Source organism: Carcharhinus amblyrhynchos, chromosome 6, assembly GCF_965287045.1.
Source record: "Carcharhinus amblyrhynchos chromosome 6, sCarAmb.v2.hapA, whole genome shotgun sequence".
Taxonomy (NCBI): domain Eukaryota; kingdom Metazoa; phylum Chordata; class Chondrichthyes; order Carcharhiniformes; family Carcharhinidae; genus Carcharhinus; species Carcharhinus amblyrhynchos.
The window spans coordinates 77916019-77937434 of record NC_137329.1 but is presented as its reverse complement, the minus strand read 5'-3'; the positions used below and the strand labels follow the sequence as shown (position 1 = coordinate 77937434).

Genomic DNA, 21416 nt, shown 5'->3' with positions numbered 1-21416 from the left:
CATTGAGACGTATAAGATGATGAATGGGATGGATAGGATAGAGGTGGAGAGACTCTTCCCGCTCAGAAAGGATAGTAGGACTAGGGGGCACAGCCTCAAGATAAAGGGGGGGCGGTTTAGAACGGAGTTGAGGAGGAACTTCTTCACTCAAAGGGTGGTGAATCTCTGGAATTCTCTGCCCGTTGAAGTGGTGGAGGCTGCCTCGCTAAATATTTTTAAGAGGAGGGTTGATGGGTTTTTGATAAGAGAGGGGATTAAGGGTTATGGGGAGAGGGCGGGAAAGTGGAACTGAGCAGCGACAGATCAGCCATGATCTTATTGAATGGCGGGGCAGGCTCGAAGGGCTAGATGGCCTACTCCTGCTCCTATTTCTTATGTTCTTATGTTCTTATGTTCTTAAAAACACTCTCAGATTAAGTCCAATACAAATTTTATCTGTAGCTTTGCTTCTTACGCTGCAAGAAGATGTAATATTTCAGTATTTAAAACTTTCCTTGTGTGTAAATTGCTCAGTCCCATCAACTCCAGCTGTCTTCTTCCTGTCTTCCACCTGGCAAGTTCCAGGAAGCCCAGAAAACACATGCAGAAAATTAAGGATAGAATCCAGGATTAAAGGTACAGTTCACTACCATGTAACATATTTAAATTTCAGGCTAGCCACTCCCATAAGGGTTTCCTGCACACAAATGAATGGTTTCAGCTCCAATGTAGAAGTCAGCGGATTTCTGTCAGCTTCCTAACATCGACAATTTTCCTTTTAACTTGCCACCCGTACATACTTATACACCCTTGCAAATTGAATTTTTCTCTCTGCTCTTGGATGTAAATGGTGAAGAAAATTAGCACAAAACAGGAGGAGCAATTTGTTGCTGAAATTTTACAAAATTGAATCAAAATAAAAATCCATAAAGCAAATCATTAAATGCATATCTTTTCGTGGCAGCGATTTGTAGCTACATATGAATGTAACATAATTTATTATTCTGGTTATACCATTCCAACTAAAGGAAGTTTCCTTCATATTTTGTTTATAGCTGGTCAAGATATGGCCAATTTTGAAGTTCTGCTGACATTGTTTCTTGTATCAAATTCTACTCTTCTTGAGCCAGTTGTCAGTTTGCCTACAAAATGCAGGATCAGGATTTTTCTGGCCTAGACTGTTTTCGTTTCCTCTCAAATCATTCTCTTGACTATAATTGGCTTGCTTCCTATCAAATGTCAGTCAAGTATTAAGGAATTGTTTATCAGAACATATGAGCAGACAGAACTACGAATTAGGAATAGGCCATTCAGCCCCTCAACCTGCTCCACCATTCAATGAGATCATAGCTGATCTGACTGAGGTTTCAATTCCACTTTCCTTTCGACTCCCATACCCTTTGGCTCCCTTATCAAAGTCAGCTTTAAAAATATTCAACGACTCTGCCTAGCTTGTGGTTTCAACTCCACTTTCCTTTCCATCCCCATACCCTTTGGCTCCCTTGTCAAATTTAACTTTAAAAGTATTCAATGTCCCAGCCTAGCTTGATCTTTGGGAAAAGTAGTTCCACGTACGAACAACACTCGGGGGTTGTGGGAGGGGAGGAGGCAGTTGAAGAGGAGATCTCATCTTCATCTTAAATGGGAGACCCCTTATTTTTAAACAGTATCCTCTAGTTCTAGTCTGTCTCACAAGGCGAAACTTTCTCTCAGCAACCACCCTTTCAAGTCCCCTCAGGATGTTTCAATGAAATTGTCTCTTATTCTTTAAAACTGCAATAGATTCAAGCTCAATCTATCCAACTTTTCTTCACAGCATATCCCCCTCATACCAAGAATCAGTCCCGTGAACCTCGTCTGACTGCAATTATGTCCTTTTTTAAATAAGGAGAGCAAAGCTGTACACTATTCTAGAAGTGGTCTCAGTAAAGGTCAATGGTAACTCAGAAGGCATTTTCCCAGCTCGTTTGCATCCATTCTTCGAAGGAGCACCCCACTCAGGCTCTTCCCTCCACTCTATCCCTGTAACCACTGCGCACTTACCACGAATAATCCATGTAACCTGTATGTCTTTAGATAGTAAGGGGTAATTTGGCATGGCCAACCCACCTAACCTGGAAAAAACCGGAGCACCCAGAGGAAACCCATGTAGACATGGAAGAATGTGGAAACTCTACGTATGTTCATCCAAGGTTGGAATTGAACCCAGGTCCCTGGCGCAGTGAGGCAGCAGTGCAACTACTGCATTACCGTTCCACTTCAAATTAAAAATTCTAATTTTTGTTTTTAAATCCCTCCCAACGCTCTGCCCCATTCCATCCCTATTGCCTCATCCTGTCCTACAACTCTCTGAAAACTCAGCATACCTCAAGTTCTTGTCCCTTGTCCATTCTGTATTTCATTTATCCCTCCAGACTTGGGCCACCCACCTTGGGAGAAAGATCTCAAGGCACAATATTCATTGTTATGGTTGGGTGTGAGCTGGAGCTGAACTAGCTGGCTGGAGAAGATGTATGGAGGCAGTTACAGGGGCTTCAGAGTGCAGAGGTGGGCTCTTCAAAAGGTCCACCTTGGTGCTGTGGGACTTTGTCCCAGAGAAAAAAGGCCCTCCAGCTATCACGTTTCCTTCACCCTCCACACAATTCCCAAGCCCAATCCATGTTACCTTATGTCCTCACCCAATCCTTTTGCACTTTTGTCCCTATGCCAAGCTCTTCCATGCCCATTCACCACTGTACATTTTTTAGAACCAATGAACACTACATTGAAAAAATGTTTTGAAAACATATAATCCTTTGATCCTATGGTTGAAAAAAATGCCTAGACAATCTAATAAAAGTGTCAATCATCCAGGCCCATTTAAGTTTTAAAAACCACAAATCAAAAACACTTGAAACTATGTACTTATGTCAACCAACATTGTGAAAATGGCCACAGAGATCAGATAACCTGAGCTGTCTATCAAACTATGTTTCCCCAGGGGAGTAAGTGTTCTTTTATTATAATAAATGTCTAGGCTCTCAGCCTACCATACATTATGAGGCTTGCTAGATGTGTCCTTCTAACAAGAAGCAGCCAGACACTAAAGGCATTTCTAAAAGTCACACAGCTGGGAAATGGGGTTGGGAATCCCACATTCAGGACCCACTCACCTAAGATACAGACCTAAATGTCAGTCTCTCCAGTTCTCTCTATTCTTTGGACAAAGCTTGTGGTCAGTGGTCCTAATGTTTTATTTGTTTGCATAATGTCAATCTTTGCTTGAAAAGTATCCTGGGAAATCTTCCTATATTAAAGCCACTAAATAAATGCATGTTCCTGATGTTGCAAATTTTCAGTAACCAATCCCATTCTGAACTGGAATATATAAATTCCTAATGTACCCTTTGAGAAGCGTCTGTTAATATACAAGTTTTATATGTTAGCATTCCCTCTGTGTCAGATTCACCAAAGTTTGAACATCTAATTAAGAGTTATTTGTGGATCTTCACTCCATTGCTAGCTAATTAATGAAAAGTTGACCTTAATGAGAAGAGGGGACCACGTAATACAGTAAGAGAGGAAAACTATAATTGTGTTTTTGGCAATCAAGAACTGACATTGGACAGGATTTTACATGGCGTGCAGGCACTCCGTATCCCAGCATAAATTTTGGGGAGAAGGGGGATAGCCCTTTAGTTAGTATGAGGCATGTCTATAGGAGAGTGTCCTGTATCAGAAACACTGGCCAACCAGAGGCTGGCAGCTTTGCATTGTGGAAGTACCAAGCAGTTGCGATGGTCACTGCTGCTGCTGATGGTAGGCCAAGGAGGTGGTGTTCAAGGATAGACCCAAACATTCTGGTGAGTCCAAAATCAAGAGGTGACGTGGGCTTGCTGGGTGGTGAAGTGCCAGAGAGCTACATGTTGTGCACAGGCTTCTGACACTGCCCGTTACGTCAAAACAGTGGCAGGATGACACCACTTAAGAGCCTCAATTGGACCACAGATGAGCAACACAACTGATGCCAAACCAACCTCCCATAAAGTCATGGAAGGGGACCAGGGGCAGGCTTTGGTCGCCACACTTGCGCAAGGATATTTTGGCCTTGGAGGGAGTGCAGAGGAGGTTCAGTAGGCTGATACCAGAGATAAGGGGGTTGGACAATGAAAAGAGACTAAATAGACTAGGTCTATACTCGTTGGAGTTTAGAAGGATGAGGGGGGATCTTATAGGGACGTATAAGATAATGAAGGGGATGGATAGGGTAGAGGTAGAGAGATTCTTCCCGCTTAGAAAGGATAGCAGGACTAGAGGACAGCCTCAGGATAAAGGGGGGGGCGGGCAGCTTAGATCAGAGTTGAGGAGGAACAACTTCACTCTAAGGGTGGTGAATCTCTGGAATTCTCTGCCCGTTGAAGTGGTGGAGGCTACCTCGCTAAATATATTTAAGTCACGGATAGATAGGTTTTTGATAGACAGGGGAATTAAGGGTTATTGGGAGAAAGCAGGAAAGTGGAACTGATCCACTTCAGATTAGCCATGATCTTATTGAATGGCGGGGCAGGCTCGAAGGGCTAGATGGCCTACTCCTGCTCCTATTTCTTATGTTCTTATGTTCTTATGTATGCTGCCCTAACTTACAGCTCCGCCCATCTGTTTTCCTGCTCATGGGTGGCCCATAAAATTCAATCCATTGCGGGAGAATCATACAGTGTAACTGTATCTTTTTATATACTTCCATCTCTTTGCTCATTAAGGGAATTAATGGGATATGGAGATAGTATGGGAAAGTAGAATTGAGGGAGAAGAAGCAGCCATACTCTCTTGAATGCCAGAGTAAGCTCAAAGGGATCCTTAACTAACTTCTGCTCCCATTTCTTATATTCTGTGTATGGAATTTCTATGAAACGTTAAAAACAAATTACATTCTTTGAGTCTAGAACAGATGCAGATTTGGCTAACATTTTTACAGCATTTTAAGATTTTTGTATCCACAGAACCGGTTGCCAACCTTCTATGAAATTCACCAGTGCTGCTGCTCTCTCAAATCCAGTACCCCGGCCTCATTTGTTATCCTGTCTCCCACATACCTGAAAAAGAAAAACAATACTGTTGTCTCAAGTCCACTAGCCCTGCTTCATCCATTATCTCCCCTCCCCACATTCCTGCATACTGATCATCTTTCTTCCATGAACATCATGTTCTATTAATACAGCTGAAGCCTATTAAATTGAGCCACCCCAGTTGCAATCAGTAATCCCATATCAGATCATTTATATTAAATACGGAGGTTCAGAATTTCATTTGTGATGAAAATCTCTGAGTTAGACTGTAATGTTTTGTTACATTAACAGTAACTGGGCCTTAACTTTTGGTTAATACTTTTCAGGATAGACATATTAATTTATGTGCATGTACGTTGATACATTTTAATAAAAATATGTTGTTTCTTGGGAATTGACTGAAATGTAAGTTTAAAAAAAAACTCCTTTATATAAAACAATATCTTTATAAAGTATCTCATTAACTCAGATGAAATGTATTCCTAACACAAGTCCACAACATTAAGGAATATCCTACAGAAGCAATGGGAAATAATACATTTTGTGTTGGGGAGGGGAGTTCCCAGGAATAATCTTGTGAGGTCTATCAGGGTTAAAGATCTACAATAAGAACAATCTCATTTTAAAACTAGAGGGGAAATAATAGTTTCATCCTCAGCCTAGTTAAAGTAACTTCCTCTGCTGAAGTTTGGTTCTGTGTAGGAGTTATCACCTTAAATTTCCTGCACAAGAGTTAGTATGGAGATTCCCAGTTAAGAGGTATTTAACCATAAAGCGCCATTTTAAGGTTAGTCTCTCTTTTGACCTGCAAATAATTATTTCCAATTACCAGCCATTACCTTTGATTGAAATAGCTCCGCACCAGATGCTGTATTAATAAATTAGTGACTGTACAGTCAGTGAACCTGGCGTCTGGTAAAATGATGGCAGGAACCCAAAGCTGGAAGAAATTTCCTTCAGCCACATCCCAGAAGCACACATGGAAGCAATGAAGTCAACTTGGTTGGATGAGCTTTGCCTGTGGGAGATCAGAAAATTGAACAAACTCTCCCCTTTCAAGTCTGCTTAATCTGCACTGCCCGTGGGTTTGTGTGCAGCATTTTGTGGGCAACTACACACATTAACATGGGTAATTGCTGAAGAAATGTAGAATTTCCATTGCTGGACTGAACAGCTTTGGAAGGGGCAGGGAGGAGTAATAACCACATGAAAGGTGCATAATTTATAATGCTCTACAAGTGTCACTGCAAATTGTACTGCATAATGGCAGCTCTACAGCTTTTTATCATTGGTTAGATTTGAAGTAATCCAATTTTGCCACCTTTAATCTCTGGTACTGGTAATGGTCAATGGAACATGAATCCTGTCAGAATTCTGTTCTGCATAACATCACACTGATCCCATAAATCATCAATTATGTTTTAAATGATTTGATATATTTGGAAGTTGTTTTATGAGAATGATCCCAGTGTTTGATGTGCAATCAGTGGAAGAAACAGATGAATCCTGCAGTTAATGTGATATGATTAACCATTTTATATTCTGCTGGCTGACTTTGACTTTCATTTATTCTTCTTTTTGATCCTAAATACAGGTACAGCTATATTTCTCATGTTTGCCAGAAGACAAGGTCCCTTATGTTAACAGCCCTGGGGAGAAACACAGAATTAAGCAGCTCCTGTACCAACTACCACCCCATGATAATGAGGTAATAAAAATCATTAAAAGAAACACAAGTCCCAATCACATACACCGTGCATTCAGTATTCATTGGATCACTATAGACAAGGGTGAGAAAGGCAGAATCCTTTTTTCTTGCCTTTTCTATTTCTTGTGGTTAACAAGATTTTTGAGTAAAATGTTTAAAACTGTCATAAGAATGATATCTAATCCCCAAGCCTACAATTATTACATTCTGCAAAATGTGAATTATTTAACTATTTGCACTGAAACAATTACTTCTTATGCTTTTCATTAGTAAGATTCCTTTAATGTTACGTTTGTTGTATTTGTACTTAGCCTCACTTTCTCATTATTTTTATGCTGTTTGCTGCCACATTGTAATTTTTGTCGTGTGCTTAAAATTCTGAACATTACGAGTGGAGAGGGAGAAACAGAATGCATTGCAGCAATGAGATTCTTGGCCTTGAAGGAGGCATTGTGTTCCTGTGTACTTGTTGTCAGAAAGCAGAACCTTTCTTGAATAAATAATCCCACAGCTCATGTTTTAATCCAGTCTGCAATTCACAATTACAAAAGGCCTGGTAGTAAAACAGAAATGTGCTTTCTGGCAGGGGGCTTAAGTTGTAAAGGACTGCTAACAATTATCCCTTTCTTTTTAAAGTCTTTCTTCTTTAGTCATTTATGTGTCTTTTGGTTGGGCCGCCGCCTTTTTTTAAAATCCAACTTTTGTCTATCTGCATGTATTAGGAATCCTAGTATCCTGAAAAATGCACTCACAGCTCATATCTCTTTTTTTAATCAGCATCTGCTGTAGAGCTAATATGACCAAATAACTTCTCCATTAAATCCAACCTAGAATTTCAAAGTAGGCATTAGTAACCTAATCTATTCGGTATAGCCATACCTTAGTTATAATACAGTATATAAAATTGGAAGCATTGTCACAACAAGCATTTAGTGTACTAAGTTGTAAAAACAACTTGTCTAGTATTGATGAAGTAGGATTTCCCCTAGTGCTTAAATAGTGGGAAGATTTCCTCTGACCAATCAATTTAAAAAAATGTTTTATTGGAAATTGTGATCAGAAGAAACATTCCTGCTGGATTTAAGCTGTCACCAGCACCCAACAACCAAAGGGAACTCTGTATAATAGAAATTTAATTAAAAAAGAACAATATTTTGTCAATTTTTCCCAGTGGAACTATTCACTTCCTCTTTTGCTCCATCAAAATATTCCCATTGGCTTTTCTCGAATCCAGTGTTGACTGGTGTTGATATGTGGTTCTGATGCCATTTATTTATTTACTTAGTAAATGCAAATCCCTGAAGCCAAGCAATAGCCTTCTCATTTGCTGTATTTTAGATGATTAGTCTGCCACTTAGCCTGTAGAGGTGGACACTCCTCGATAGTATGCAGCATTGTGGCTCTCCATAAGTACACATGGGGTTTATAGTGAGACCCCAGTGTGGAGGTTGGCTGCAGAGTGGCTTTGGCCTATCCTGAACCTGTTCAGCAAGGACAAATCTCAAATTATTCAAAAGATGGGGCTCGTCACAAGAAACTTGATAGTGACTCCCCACATTTCCCATTCCTTCATCCAAATACTGTCTGGTGTTAGATCTTGCTCAGGAAGGTTGCTCCATATGGATCAGCATTCACATTGCACCCCCTGTCAATGTCCAGGCACGCTGGGGAATCAAATAATCCTATTAACAGACTGGATTCCAAAATAAACTAACAGAACTCCAAAAAAAAACCCTATGTGGAATCCTAGTCCCTCACAGAACCAGCAGTCTCAACTCTGAGCAGTGATTTGGTTTTATGGCAATGAGGGCATGCTCTCTGAATCTTACAGCTTAATGTTGAGGGCATGCTAAGCAAATCCTCTAATGCCACTAAGAGCCCTCTACTACTTTGTGTACCTGGGTTATTCTTCCTGTGTGAAATTAACCTTTAGACAGCATGTGTTAGTAGATTAGTGAACCATGGAGCACTTCAAAGAGAAAGCTATTTTTATCATTCTTGATCATTATTCACCAGGTATCACTGGATGGAGATCATTGTGGGAAACAGAATGTTGCCTAGTTTGGTTTTCCTTCCCAACCCAGGACTTTTAATTTTAACAACTCTGCTAGACTTTTGGTCCTGACTGCATCCACATGGGATGCCCTATTTCCCTCCTTTGCTACCCTTGCATTATATTAAGGGATTCACTTTTTCCATCTCTGAGCACCCACAACTGCTGTCAGTTCGACAACCTCCAATTTATCTTTCCCAAGCACCACTGTCCCTTATGTTGGAGTCACAATGAGTCGTGTTGCAAAAGAGTCATGCTATATAACTTCCTGCAGTCCAACAAACATCTATTCAGAACTAAAATATGTTTCCTTTCACTCAATCAATTTCCCATTCATGCTGCTACTGGCTGTTAGGCACTTACTACTGTCTCTTATTCCATGAGCTTTAATTTTACTGACAGGTCTGATTTGTGGCACTTTATCAAACACCTTTCGGAAGTCTATGTGAATCACACTAAGCGCATTTCCTTAATCCACCCTCTCTATCACTTCATTAAAAAATTCAAGCAAATAGCTAAAAATGATATGCCCCTAACAAATCTGTGCTGGCTTTCATTAATTAATACATAGTTGTGCAAGTGACTAATGATCTGATTCATCTACAATTAGTATGGGGATTAATGCAGTATTACATTTCTGCGTTAAGTATTTCAGAACTGGCTTATTAGTTGCAGGTTAAAGGTTACTTGTCATTTTTTTAGGTGCGTTACTGCCAATCACTGAGTGAGGAAGAAAAGAAAGAATTGCAGCTCTTCAGTGCCCAGAGGAAGAAAGAGGCATTGGGAAGAGGAACTATCAAACAGCTACCAAGAGTCCAAACGCATACAGCTTGTGATCAGGTACAACGAAGCAGTGACCAGACAAATACTATAGTTTCTTTGCAGTGACTGCTTTATGCTGGATGTGGTTCTATCCAACACAGTTGACAATTTGGCAAGCATTTCAATCCCTGAAGTCGTAACAGTCAATCACAATCTTGTCCTCATCTGATGTTAATGTATAATGGATATTCTTGCTAGTTAGGATCACTAAAAAATTGGACTCTGTCACTGAAACAAACAACTTTAGGCCTGAATGACTTAGGTTTGCACTGAAATTATCAATTAACCACATGGGGAGTATTCCATAACCAAACCTTTTCTCACTATATTGCAACAGCTTACAGTTATTATTGGGATTCCCTAAATTATACTTATTTCCTAATTTATGCTTCACTAAGCTTACCCAGTTAGTAACTGAGTCATGGAGACAAGAACGTGCTGGGTTCACTCTACAGATTGGATAACTCATTGAGTGTAGCGCACAGTCTGAGTTTCGGATCTCAGCTGAAATGCTAAAATTGTGTCCCTGAATTAAGGATTTGTTCCTGTGGTGGGGGAGGGGGTGGTGGGGGAGGGGGAGGGGGAGGGGGTGGTGGGTGGCAATTCAAATAAGTTTTCAAACGTTTGATGTTCTGATGAAAGTGCATGTGTGTGGAAATCTGACAGGAAGAAAGTTAGCTCACTTATAATAATCCTTTTGATTGAATAGCTATGCACACAAGAATAACAAATCGTATCTGTCAATTGTAAAGAAATATCCCAATGAAGAAGCAAGACATTCAGAACAGGAGACAAAATTTGCAGAAAGATGGAAGTGCTATGTTCACTGTGTGAAGCATATTCATTAAAAGCAGCCAACAACTTGCTTGATTCTCAGGAATAGTATTAAAAACTGAGCTTGTGCAAACTTAACTTGTACATCAATTATTTATGACAGCAATTTAGTAAGTGTTCATTTAAATTTTTTACTTTATAAATTTTCTCAGATCTTAAATTTGGCATCAATACAATGTTGGAGGGGCATGAACAGGAATGCAGTTCTGAATTTGCACCCACCCTGATTCCCAACCCTTTGATTGTATCTTCCAGTGCGAGGAGAAGATAAACGGAGGTGAAGTTGCAATATTCGCCTCAAGAGCTGGTTCTGCTGTTTGCTGGCACCCAGCGTGCTTTATTTGTTCAACCTGCCAGGAGCTCCTTGTCGACCTTATCTACTTTTACCAAGACAGAAAAATCCATTGCGGCAGACACCACGCTGAACTTCTGAAACCCCGTTGCTCTGCCTGCGATGAGGTGAGATGAGGCATAGGAAACAAATTACTTAAGTATCAATTTAAAATTCAATGGATGTCCTTAAAATAATCCTCTTTCCATAATAAGGGAGATGAATATGCAGCATTTAAAGTGGGCTGTTGATATCGTATGTAAGAAAGAGAAGAAAGGTATCGTCTATTAGAAAGAGAAGAATTTAAATTCAGGTCGTGCCTTTCTCTGAGGGTTGTCAGTCTTCAGAATGCTCTTCCTCAAAAGACAATGGAACAAATCTTTTGAACATTTTTAAGGCAGAGGTACATAGATTCTTGATAAGCAAGATTATTGGAGGTAAGCAGGAGGTGAGTCAGATCAGCCATGATCTATTGACTGGCGGAGCAGACTCGGGGGGCAAAGTGGCCGACTCCTGCTCCTAATTTGTATGTTCTTTCATGAGCTTAGAACAATACATAGCATTTTACAGCCAATTACACACTTTTGAAGCATAGCAATGTAACAAATGTAGCAGCTGCTTTCTGCACAGCAAGCTCCCGTAAAAAGCAACATGATAATGTCTAGATAACCTAATAACCTCATATAACCAGTTCTGGTTGATCCACTGTTCAGAGATGTGCCTTCAGCTGCTTAGGATGTAAGCTCTAGAATACCCTTTTAAACCTCTCCAACTCTCTACCTTACTTTCCTCCTCTATGACAATCCTTAAAATATATCTTTTTGACCAAGCTTTTGGTTATCCTATATTTTCTTATAACAAAGAACAAAAAAACAAAGAACAACACAGCACGGGAAACAGGCCCTTCGGCCCAGCGAGCCCGCGCCGCCGTCCCATTGTCTCAGTGACCTATTCATGATTTTATGTGTCTCATTGTTATATTTTCTTTATACTACCTCTGTATAGCACCTTGTGATGCTTTATTATGTTAGAGGTTCTTTATAAAAACAATTGAAAAACAATGTTGTAATCTATTTCTGTGATACGGGTTGAGGAATGAATATTAGTCCAGGATACCAGAGAGCTTTCTTGCATTTCTTCAGACCGTATGTTAAGAACTTTTATGTTAATTTTAGAGAGCAAATAAGACATTGGTTTAGTTTTAGCATGAAAATGTCACTTCTGATAGTGCAGCATTTCCTCAGAAATGCACTGGAGCATCAGCTTTTTTTTTATGCAAGTCTTAAAATCAAAAAAATATTTTTTTGGCAATTCACAAATGTGTAAGTTCCACAAGACATTGCAGTTAAATATTGGTCAGGACAACAAGGAGAACTCTCCTTCTCTTCTACAAAATAGTGCCATGGGATCTTTTACCTGAGAGAACAGGTGGAGCTTCTTATTGACATCTCACCCAAAGGAATTACCTCCAACACTGCAACACTTTGTCAGTTTTACACCAGAGCGTCAGCCTTTATTTTTCTGCTCATATCTTGGAGTTGGACTTGAGCACACAACCTTCAAGGCAGAATTTTAGATTCCTCAGCCAGCTTTCAGGAGGAGACTGTGAAATTATCTAATCTCATGTATACAACTAGTAATTTACCAATGGCACCAACAGTTAAAGAGATTATTTCTGCTGATTGAGCACCACTGTAATGCTGTCTTGAAGATTTAATAGTGATCTTACATTCTGGTGAACATGTGAAACTTAGAACAACCCTATGTGCAGTGGAGAATGATTGATTATATCTTCGGTGCAAAAGGTTTGTCCGCCATAAGCCAGGAGGTCCACCTAGGTGCTAGAGTCTGGGAATGCCTACGGGTCTAGTTCCCATAATGTTCAGCTCGACAATACCTTACACTTTTCTCCAGTGTCAATCTTTACCTTGAGTATTGCATTACTATATATCATGTTGGAAGACCCTTTCCTGTGATGATGTCAACACTCACACAAATGCAGTTGTTGGAGGCTCTGTAGCTTTGGATGAGCTCCAGTTCATTCACCTTATGGACGCTCCTGCCCCTGGAAGACCGACCAGCTGCCATGTTGCTGATGGTCATGATATTGAGATGCCGGCATCAGTTTGGGGTGGACAAAATGAGAGGTCATACAACAGCAGTCCAACAGGTTTATTTGAAATCGCAAGCTTTTGGGAGTGCTGTTGACTCACTTCATCTGACGAGGTACAGCGCTCCAAAAACTTGTAATTTCATCTGACAAAGGTGCAGCGCGCTGAAAACTTGTAATTTCAAATAACGTGATGTTGTGTGACCTCTCATCATGTGGCAGAGGAAGGCTGCTGTGGTTTCAATCTGCAACATTTAGCGAAATTATTCAATTTGCTACATTTGTTCATCTTATACTACATGCAAAACCAACTGTTATGTTCTGAGGGTGCTTGCCATTTCAGTTGGAGCAGACGTGCACTGTATTGCAATATTTCTGTTTCCTGCCTAAAATCTCTATTTTATTCTGATTGTTCATGTAACATATTCTCAAACTTTAATGGAATTATTTCAAGGTCCTCTTTTTCCTCCATCTGGATAACAAACAACTCAAATTTTTCAATGACCTTGGGGCCCTCCAAGTTTAATAAGGTAGAGCCTGTACTTTTTAAAACTTGTCAGACAAAGCAATGCCACAGTAAATATGCCACTCCTTCTCAAACTTTTCCCAGTAATTGCTGTTTGTAATGTTAGATCTTTCTCTCACAGCGGTTGCTTGCAGACTAAATCGCAATGAATTTGACAATTAATTTCTTGACAATTAATGGATTGATTCATTTGCTTTTTGGTTTGTTGAATCAAACTGCTGTTGGTTGAGGATTGAAGTTTTTTTAACCTGAAGACAGATATTCTCAAACTCTTTTTGAATGCTTTCAGGATCTGTTTTTTTTCCTCCATGTGTAGAACAAATGACTCAAATTTTTTGATGGCTTCGGGGGGCCTTACAGGTTTACTGAGGTTAAGCCTGTACCTTTTTTAACTTGCCATACAATGCAGCAACACAGTAAATATGCCACTTCTTCTCACACTTTTCCCAAATATCTGCAATGTTTTCACCAAAGATGAGTGGGTCAATGCAGCATAGTCCTTGTGCCACAGTGCCAACTCCTGACACCATGTAAATGTGTTGGGTTGCTGAATCACAAATAACTAGGACTTAAGAGTGATTTATTTACTATCTCAGCAGCCACCTCATGCTTATACTCTGCCCACGCTCCCAGGAATAACTCTGCACTCCTGCCACAGGCTTCCTTTTATAGCCACGTCATCACATGGCCACTTAGTCTACACCCACCATCCTGACGGAACTGCAATCCAAAAATTTAATAAGTTGTCAACAACATTTCAAAACAAGGCATTCTAGAAGTTTAAGCATAATTTAATTTTGTTCAGTGTAATCCAGATGCCTGAAAGGGAAAAAAAATGAACTTTTGCTCTTCAGAACTTTTAATGCAATTTAACATCTCGAGGCACTTCAGAGTGTTATTGTATTAAAATTTACTCTAAGCAACATAAGGATTTATTAGGTCGGGTCACCAAAACCTTAACAAAGGAGGCGGATTTTAAGGAAATGTCTTAAAGTGAAAAAGAGAGGCCAGAGAATGCCAGAATTTGAGGCCTAAGTCATTGAAGACACAATAACCAATGGTGGGGCAATAGGAATGATGGAGCAGAAGAAACCAGAGTTGAAGGGCCACAGAGTTCTTGTAGGACAATCTATAATGTTTCTAGGTTATATATATGGACTAATCGTTATTAAATCCGAATATGATTTGTGTGTGAGATCAAGCAGAACACTATATTCTTTCCATCCTGAGATATTTAGCCAGAAGTCAGTAGAGAATTCCTAAGCATTCCTAATCCAGTTTCTAAGAATTACAAAAGAGACGTTGTCACTTTTTTTCTACGCTTAGTCTTCAAAAATAGAATGTTTATTTATACTTTAATTTAAGTATGAACTACAGAGATCTATGAGACACCTAAGAGTTTTGGATATTTGCCTAACGAAGCATTCTTTTGGAATTTCAGATTATTTTTGCTGATGAATGCACAGAGGCTGAAGGCCGTCATTGGCACATGAAGCACTTCTGCTGTTTTGAGTGTGAAACCATTCTTGGTGGACAGAGATATATTATGAAGGATGGGCGCCCATACTGTTGCAGCTGCTTCGAGAGTCTATACTCAGAATATTGTGAAGCATGTGGGGATCATATAGGTAAACAAGTATTTATTTTCTTATAGAATGCTTCAATTTTAAAAATCAATGCATATTTTTAAAGTATAGTCACACATTATTAATTTTTGAGCAATTAATAAGATATCACCAACGTTTTGAATTTTTTAACAACTGACAATCAAAAGCAGTGACCTTGGATTGTGAATGGGCTGCATGAACAGCCCTCTTCTCAGTGGGATGCAAGGGAGAAATTGGCAATGTGCACTAACCACAACCCCTTGAATAAGATTAAATATATCTAATACACACAATGTTTCATAATGAGTTACAGAAAATGCTAAATCATTCATATACGAACAGAACTGTCATCAACTTCAAATGGTAGAAATATTTACACTCAACTTAAGATCATTACAATTCACTGCCCTATCAAAGCTAGTACCAGCTTCAAATGACCAGAAGCTAAACTTTGGCTGTGTCATATTCCTTATACTTGGCACTGTTGTTCTGCTTCAATTGGATAGGATAATTTCAGCAGAAATGGAAGCAGAAATTGGTAAGCAGTATGGGAATAAAGCTGGTATAAAGTCTACCAATTTAACATCTCAGCAGAATGCCTAAAACAGTAAATTCTTTGATTATAATAATGAAGTGAAGGCTTGTTTAAGGACTGCTTGGAAATATTAGTCACTGTTCAGCACAGCAGTCACTGGGCCTTTGGAAACTTGCTGCAGCCTAATAATTGGCTGCCAAGAAACAAGTATCTTTCGTCTTAAAAAATTGCTTCTTCGACATCAATTTTGGCCCCGAGACATACCAAGGATTGTCCTGACAAATTAAGCAGCCCAAAATTAAATCCTCCTGGAGGTGCAACTGGCTATGTAAGCTCTCACAGAATATATAGACAAGACCCAAAGTTCATGTAGCATTAAATTTGCAATGGAAAACAGGGCCCAGATAAACATATACTCATGAGTGTTCAATAATGTATGCTCCGTATATTGGAACCAATCCACACATACTTAAATGAAATATGGGCAAGCTAGAGTTAAAATGAAGTGTCAGATTGCTTGTCGCTTTTGTTAATGTAAATTTTTTTCTAAATGCAGGAGTCGATCATGCACAGATGACTTACGATGGACAGCATTGGCATGCCACTGACAAATGCTTTTGCTGTGCTCAGTGCAGGACTTCGCTTCTAGGATGTCCTTTCCTCCCAAAACAAGGTCAAATTTTCTGCTCAAAAATGTGCAGCCTGGGTGAAGACGTGCATGCGTCAGATTCCTCCGACTCTGCATTTCAATCTGCGCGGTCAAGAGAGTCCAGGAGAAGTGTGCGAATGGGAAAAAGCAGCAAGTCTGCAGATCAATGCAGACAGTCACTGCTACTTTCACCTGCTATAAATTACAAATGTCCCAATTTCTCCGGTAGGGGGGATGATGATCCCTTATCTCAACAAATGGATGCCCTCAGCCTTACTGGCCAAGCTGCAAGTCACAGTGACAATCTTTTCTGGAAGGGCCGAATGGAGCCTGACGCAGGAGAGGAACATGAAGAATGGGCTGAGCATGATGACTACATGACACAGCTACTGCTTAAATTTGGGGATCGGGGAATCTTTCAGCAGTTCAGTGAAGACAGCAGGCAATGTGAGCACTGGATATCAGACAGCGATGCCAAAAGTAAATTGGAACTGAATGGCCCTAATAATCAAGGTTTGGTAACAAAGAAATATGATTCTAACATGTACTGGGCACAATCCCAGGACAATCTGGGAGATTCAGCCTATGGAAGCCATCCAGGCCCTGCCAGCAGTAGAAAGATTCAAGAGCTTGACATTGAACATGGTGCAGTGGGGTACAAACATGATCAAAATGCATGGTACGAAGATTCATTGGAATGCCTGACCAGTGATTTGAAACCGACCGAACAAAGTGTTCGAGATTCTGTGGATTCTTTGGCCCTATCTAATATCACAGGTACCAAATTGAAAATGACAGAAGTATTTATTGTCTTTGAAAATTAACTCATTAATTTTAAGGATAACAAAATAACCATTATTTAGAAAACATTTTTTCTAAAATTCACTGAATAATAAATAGCTTGAAAATGAATTTTTAAACAAGACATTCATTTTCATTGTCTTGGGCTCAACAACGAAGCAACATCAGTGTAGAAAAACATCTAAGTGTCTCACCACCATTCCCTTGCTCTTAGTAGGCAAAATATGTGTTTGATCAACATGGTGTTGCCAAGAATAACTAGCCTGTATGTAATGTCTTTAAGCAAGTATAAGATCCAAAGATGTTTCACAGGGGTGTCATCAGACAGTATGGTTAGAAAGATAGATTTTAAGGTTATTGTAGTGGGAAGTGAAGCAGTGTAAGCAGAGAAATGCTGAAGCTTAGGGCTGAAGGCATGACTGCCAATGATTGACTTAACAAAGTCAGAGGCACAGATGAGGACGGAATTGGAGGAGCACAGTGATTTTAGAGGTTTACAGGGCTGGATAGGAAGAGGTGAGGCCAATGGAGGGATTTCAATAGATGGATGAAAATGTTAAAATTGAGACCTTTGGGAACTAGGATTCTAAGTAGGTCAGTAAGTAAGGGGGTGATGAGAGAACGGGACTTAGTGCAAGTTATGATACAGACAGCATAGCCTTGGAATAAGCTCAAATTTAAAAATAGATTTATATTTATGCAGTGTTTTTCACAACCACCGGATGTCTCAAAGCATGTTACAGACAGAATTTTTTTGAAATGTAGAAGCGATATGTTGTGTTAACATCTTGTACAGTTCCACCACATTGTGTTGAGTGATCACAGTGTCAACCATGCCTCAGTTGGTAGCACACTCACCTCTGAAAACTGTGGATGCAATTCTCATGTCAAGACTTGAGCACAAAAAACACTCTAGTATAGGATAGTGCTGTAATGTCCAAATTGACATTGTCTGGACGAGACACTAACTGAGATCTGTCTGCCATCTCAAATGGATAAAAAGGATTCCCAAGGCACTTTTCTGAGTGTGAGTAGGGAAGTTATCCCTGGTGTCCTAGCCAATATTTATCTCTCAATCGAAAGCACTAAAGCAGATTATCTGGTGATTGCCACATTGTTGCTTGTGGGAGCTTGCAATTGGGCAAACTGACCACTGCATTCCTATATTTCAACATTGACTACACTTGCTAATGGCCTGTAAAGCACAGTAAGTAGTCTCACAACACCAAGTTAAAGCCCAACAGGTGTGAGACTACTTACTGTACCTACCCCAGTCCAATGCTGGTAGCTCCACATCATGGCCTGTAAAACACTTAGTTACATCCTTTGCTCATGAAAGATACTGTAGCAAATGCAAGTCTTTAAAAAATTCTTCTCATTGTGTTTGCTATATTTTGAATTTTCCTACAATAATAATTAGTTTCAAGCAAAACTTGAAAAAGCTAGTTTTAAGTAGGTACACTGAGATTCCAGTTGCGGCTACAACGTGATGGCATTGCATGTGGTGTTGTAGGGTGTTGATTACAGTTCAGTAGGTCTGAAGAAGTCTACACAGTCATCCATGGGTTAAATGTAAGTACTTACTCATAGAATCATTTATAAATATACAGTAAAGGGTGCAAATTAGCTGTCCCCATGCTTGCTGGTACACACAGCTCTGTCCAACACCTGCCTGATGCTGGATGCATGTGATGTGTTCTCTTACATCACTGTGTGGGCAGTACTGTGCTCAGTCCCACATTATGTGAATGTATGTGACAGATGGCATTATAGGATGAATAATATGGAGGATTGAGTGTACTTGTGGTACTTTGGAGAGAAAAAAATGAACTAAAATTCTCAGGATTCTTTGATAATTTAGAACTAATTATTTACTGAAGTCTATCTTTTAAAAGATAGCAGTGGTATTAACATTGCAGAGTAATATTTGTTTTCCCCAATCCTTTTTCTCTAGGAGCTTCAGTAGATGGTGATAGCCAGCAAAGGTCATCCATGTTTGCTGTGCAGGATTTCAAAGAAATTGAAAATGACTGTGAAAAAATGAGTAACATGGGAACAATTAACTCCTCAATGCGTCACCGCAGCACAGAATCTCTCAAAAGTTTGACATCAGAACTTTGTCAGGTCGTGACACCAGAGGAAAAGCCGAAGCCTCTCTATAATCCAATGCTAAGAAGATCAAAGTCCCAGTCAAGGCCCCATCAAGTTAAGTTTTCTGATGACATTATTGATTATAGGAACTACGAGGAGATTGAAATTCGCCAACCTCCAATGAGTGAAAGAACTCGCCGGCGTGCGTACAATTTTGATGGATATAGTAATCGGCACCATCATCGCCGCCGAAAGAGCAGGAAGTCCCGTTCTGACAATGCCCTCCACCTAGTCACAGAAAGGAGAAGCCCAAGAGAAAGGCCTCGTGTCTATTCTCCAGAGGACTGTGATAAGTTAATCCAGGCCAAAGTCTCACGTGAAAGGCAAGCATACATTCAAAGCCAAGAAATGTATGGGCGTTACAATCATAACCCAGACTATGCACTACAGAATCAAGTAGTAGACAAATTTCTTGGATTGTACGCTGAGGACAATGACTCTTGGTGTTCAACATGTTCCTCCTCATCCTCCGATTCAGAGGAAGAAGGCTATTTCCTTGGGCAACCTATCCCCCAGCCCAGGGCTCAAAGATACCAGTATTACACGGATGATCTTTCAGGGCCATCATCAGTGCTGCCAGGTTCCAATGGTGGATCTCGGACCACCAAGCCCAAGAAGAAAAAGGGGCACAAAGGGAAAAATTGTATAATTTCCTAGAGCAGAATTAGTATGAATCAAATCTGTAAAGAGCTTTTTGCGCATACTCCCCTGTGAATTCAAATGGTGTTACTAAATGTCTAGTGGAAGCAACCTAGAAGTTAATTTGGATACTACAGAATACCCAGAGATAAATTTGTTGGTGGCAAGAATGCTGGTAGAGTGCTTCAATCTAAGAGTGACTGACACGCCATTTGTGGACTAACACACGATTGTTTACACTTGTAGCAGTACTTTTGTTTCTGGATATTCATGGGCTACCTACTTATAAGGAGGCCTTGTGGTGCAGTGGGTAGCATCCCTGCCTCTGAGCCAGAAGCTCTGGGTTTGTGTCTTTCCCTGGAACTTGATGGCCAAAGAAGATATATTCATAATGGAACTAAGCAAATTGGATATCAACCTGCAAATCCTTCTAACAGATTCAATGTCAGGGGGCAAGAGTGGGAGAGACTCCTGGTTACCCATGTGGTGTAAGGAATGTTGGAACCAATATCGTCAGTATCCACAGCTTCAGATGGTAACGTGCATGTTGTCACAGTAATATGGAATTACTGAGTAAACTGTAAATTTCTTTCATCCAGGACAACATGAAACTTCATACTGCTGAGCTTACATTTCAAGAAATCTTTAAGTGGTTTTGTCGGCTTTTAACATTGTAATCTTTTAATATGTCTTAATTGATGCTTTATCTTATTATAATATTAAATGTTCCCAACACATTAATTATTTACAATGAGTTTGTAACAAAAGGGGATGATTGACCAAGGGGCAATAAGCAATAAAAGTCAGCTGGAGTATGTGGGTTCAAATCTGCTTCACTCAATTCTAGTAATACAAACATTAAAGTCACTGCAATCTGTAATTTCAAAGAAAAATGTTGGTATTTAAAATGTAGCATTTAGTAACTAAAGCTAATCATAATTTAACAGTGCAAATAATGTATATATTGTAAAGTCCAGATTAAGAAACTGATATTTTTATATATCCCTGAATTACAAAACAAGTTGTTTATCTTTGGTTGCAAGAAATAGATGTAATGAAGTAATTGGCAACATTTGATTCATTTTATGAAAGACCCTTGTGTTAAATAACAATTTAATGTTTTGTGTTTAGGACATACGTGTTTAACGCTTTTACTTTATACAGCAAACAGCTTCCCCTGGTCTTTTTCTTAAAATCCTGGTCTTTTTCTTAAAATTAAATGCCTATTGGGGTCTTTAGTATGCAGAGTATTACACTCCTCCTCAGCTCCAGAACCTGGGTCCTTGCTATGTTCCAAGAGCTCATTGTGAATCAGCTAATGTAAAGAAATATCAAACTGATGTATAAATGTAAAAACTGGAACATGTGGATGAATAAAATAAAGTTATAAAATAATCCAATTTGTTTCACTAAAATACATTACACTCAACAATAAAGAGTTGTGACATGAATCTGCATGTGGTTATAATTAATTAGAATTTGTGATTTTATAATTGACAAATGGGACACTTCAGACAGAACTCATAACAGATGGAAATCTTACACAATCACATTTAATTTAAAAAAGATCTTTGTTGATAACACCTACCTTCTGCTGCTGTATTTTCATTACTTTGGTGGGGGAAA

General features: G+C 39.5%; 1 protein-coding gene across 6 annotated transcripts in view; it reads left to right on the top strand.

Moving 5' to 3' along the window:
• prickle1b (prickle homolog 1b) overlaps positions 1-21185 on the top strand; it is a 176101-nt gene extending 154916 nt beyond the window's left edge. For all 6 annotated transcript variants that reach the window (XM_080190752.1, XM_080190746.1, XM_080190749.1 and 3 more), the window contains 6 exons: positions 6619-6732; positions 9488-9625; positions 10697-10900; positions 14850-15036; positions 16107-16976; positions 18955-21185. In XM_080190752.1, the coding sequence (XP_080046878.1) occupies positions 6619-6732; positions 9488-9625; positions 10697-10900; positions 14850-15036; positions 16107-16976; positions 18955-19808 (2367 nt within the window). In that variant the 3' untranslated portion in view covers positions 19809-21185. The remainder of the gene's footprint in view (positions 1-6618; positions 6733-9487; positions 9626-10696; positions 10901-14849; positions 15037-16106; positions 16977-18954) is intronic.
• Positions 21186-21416: the final 231 nt, after the last annotated feature.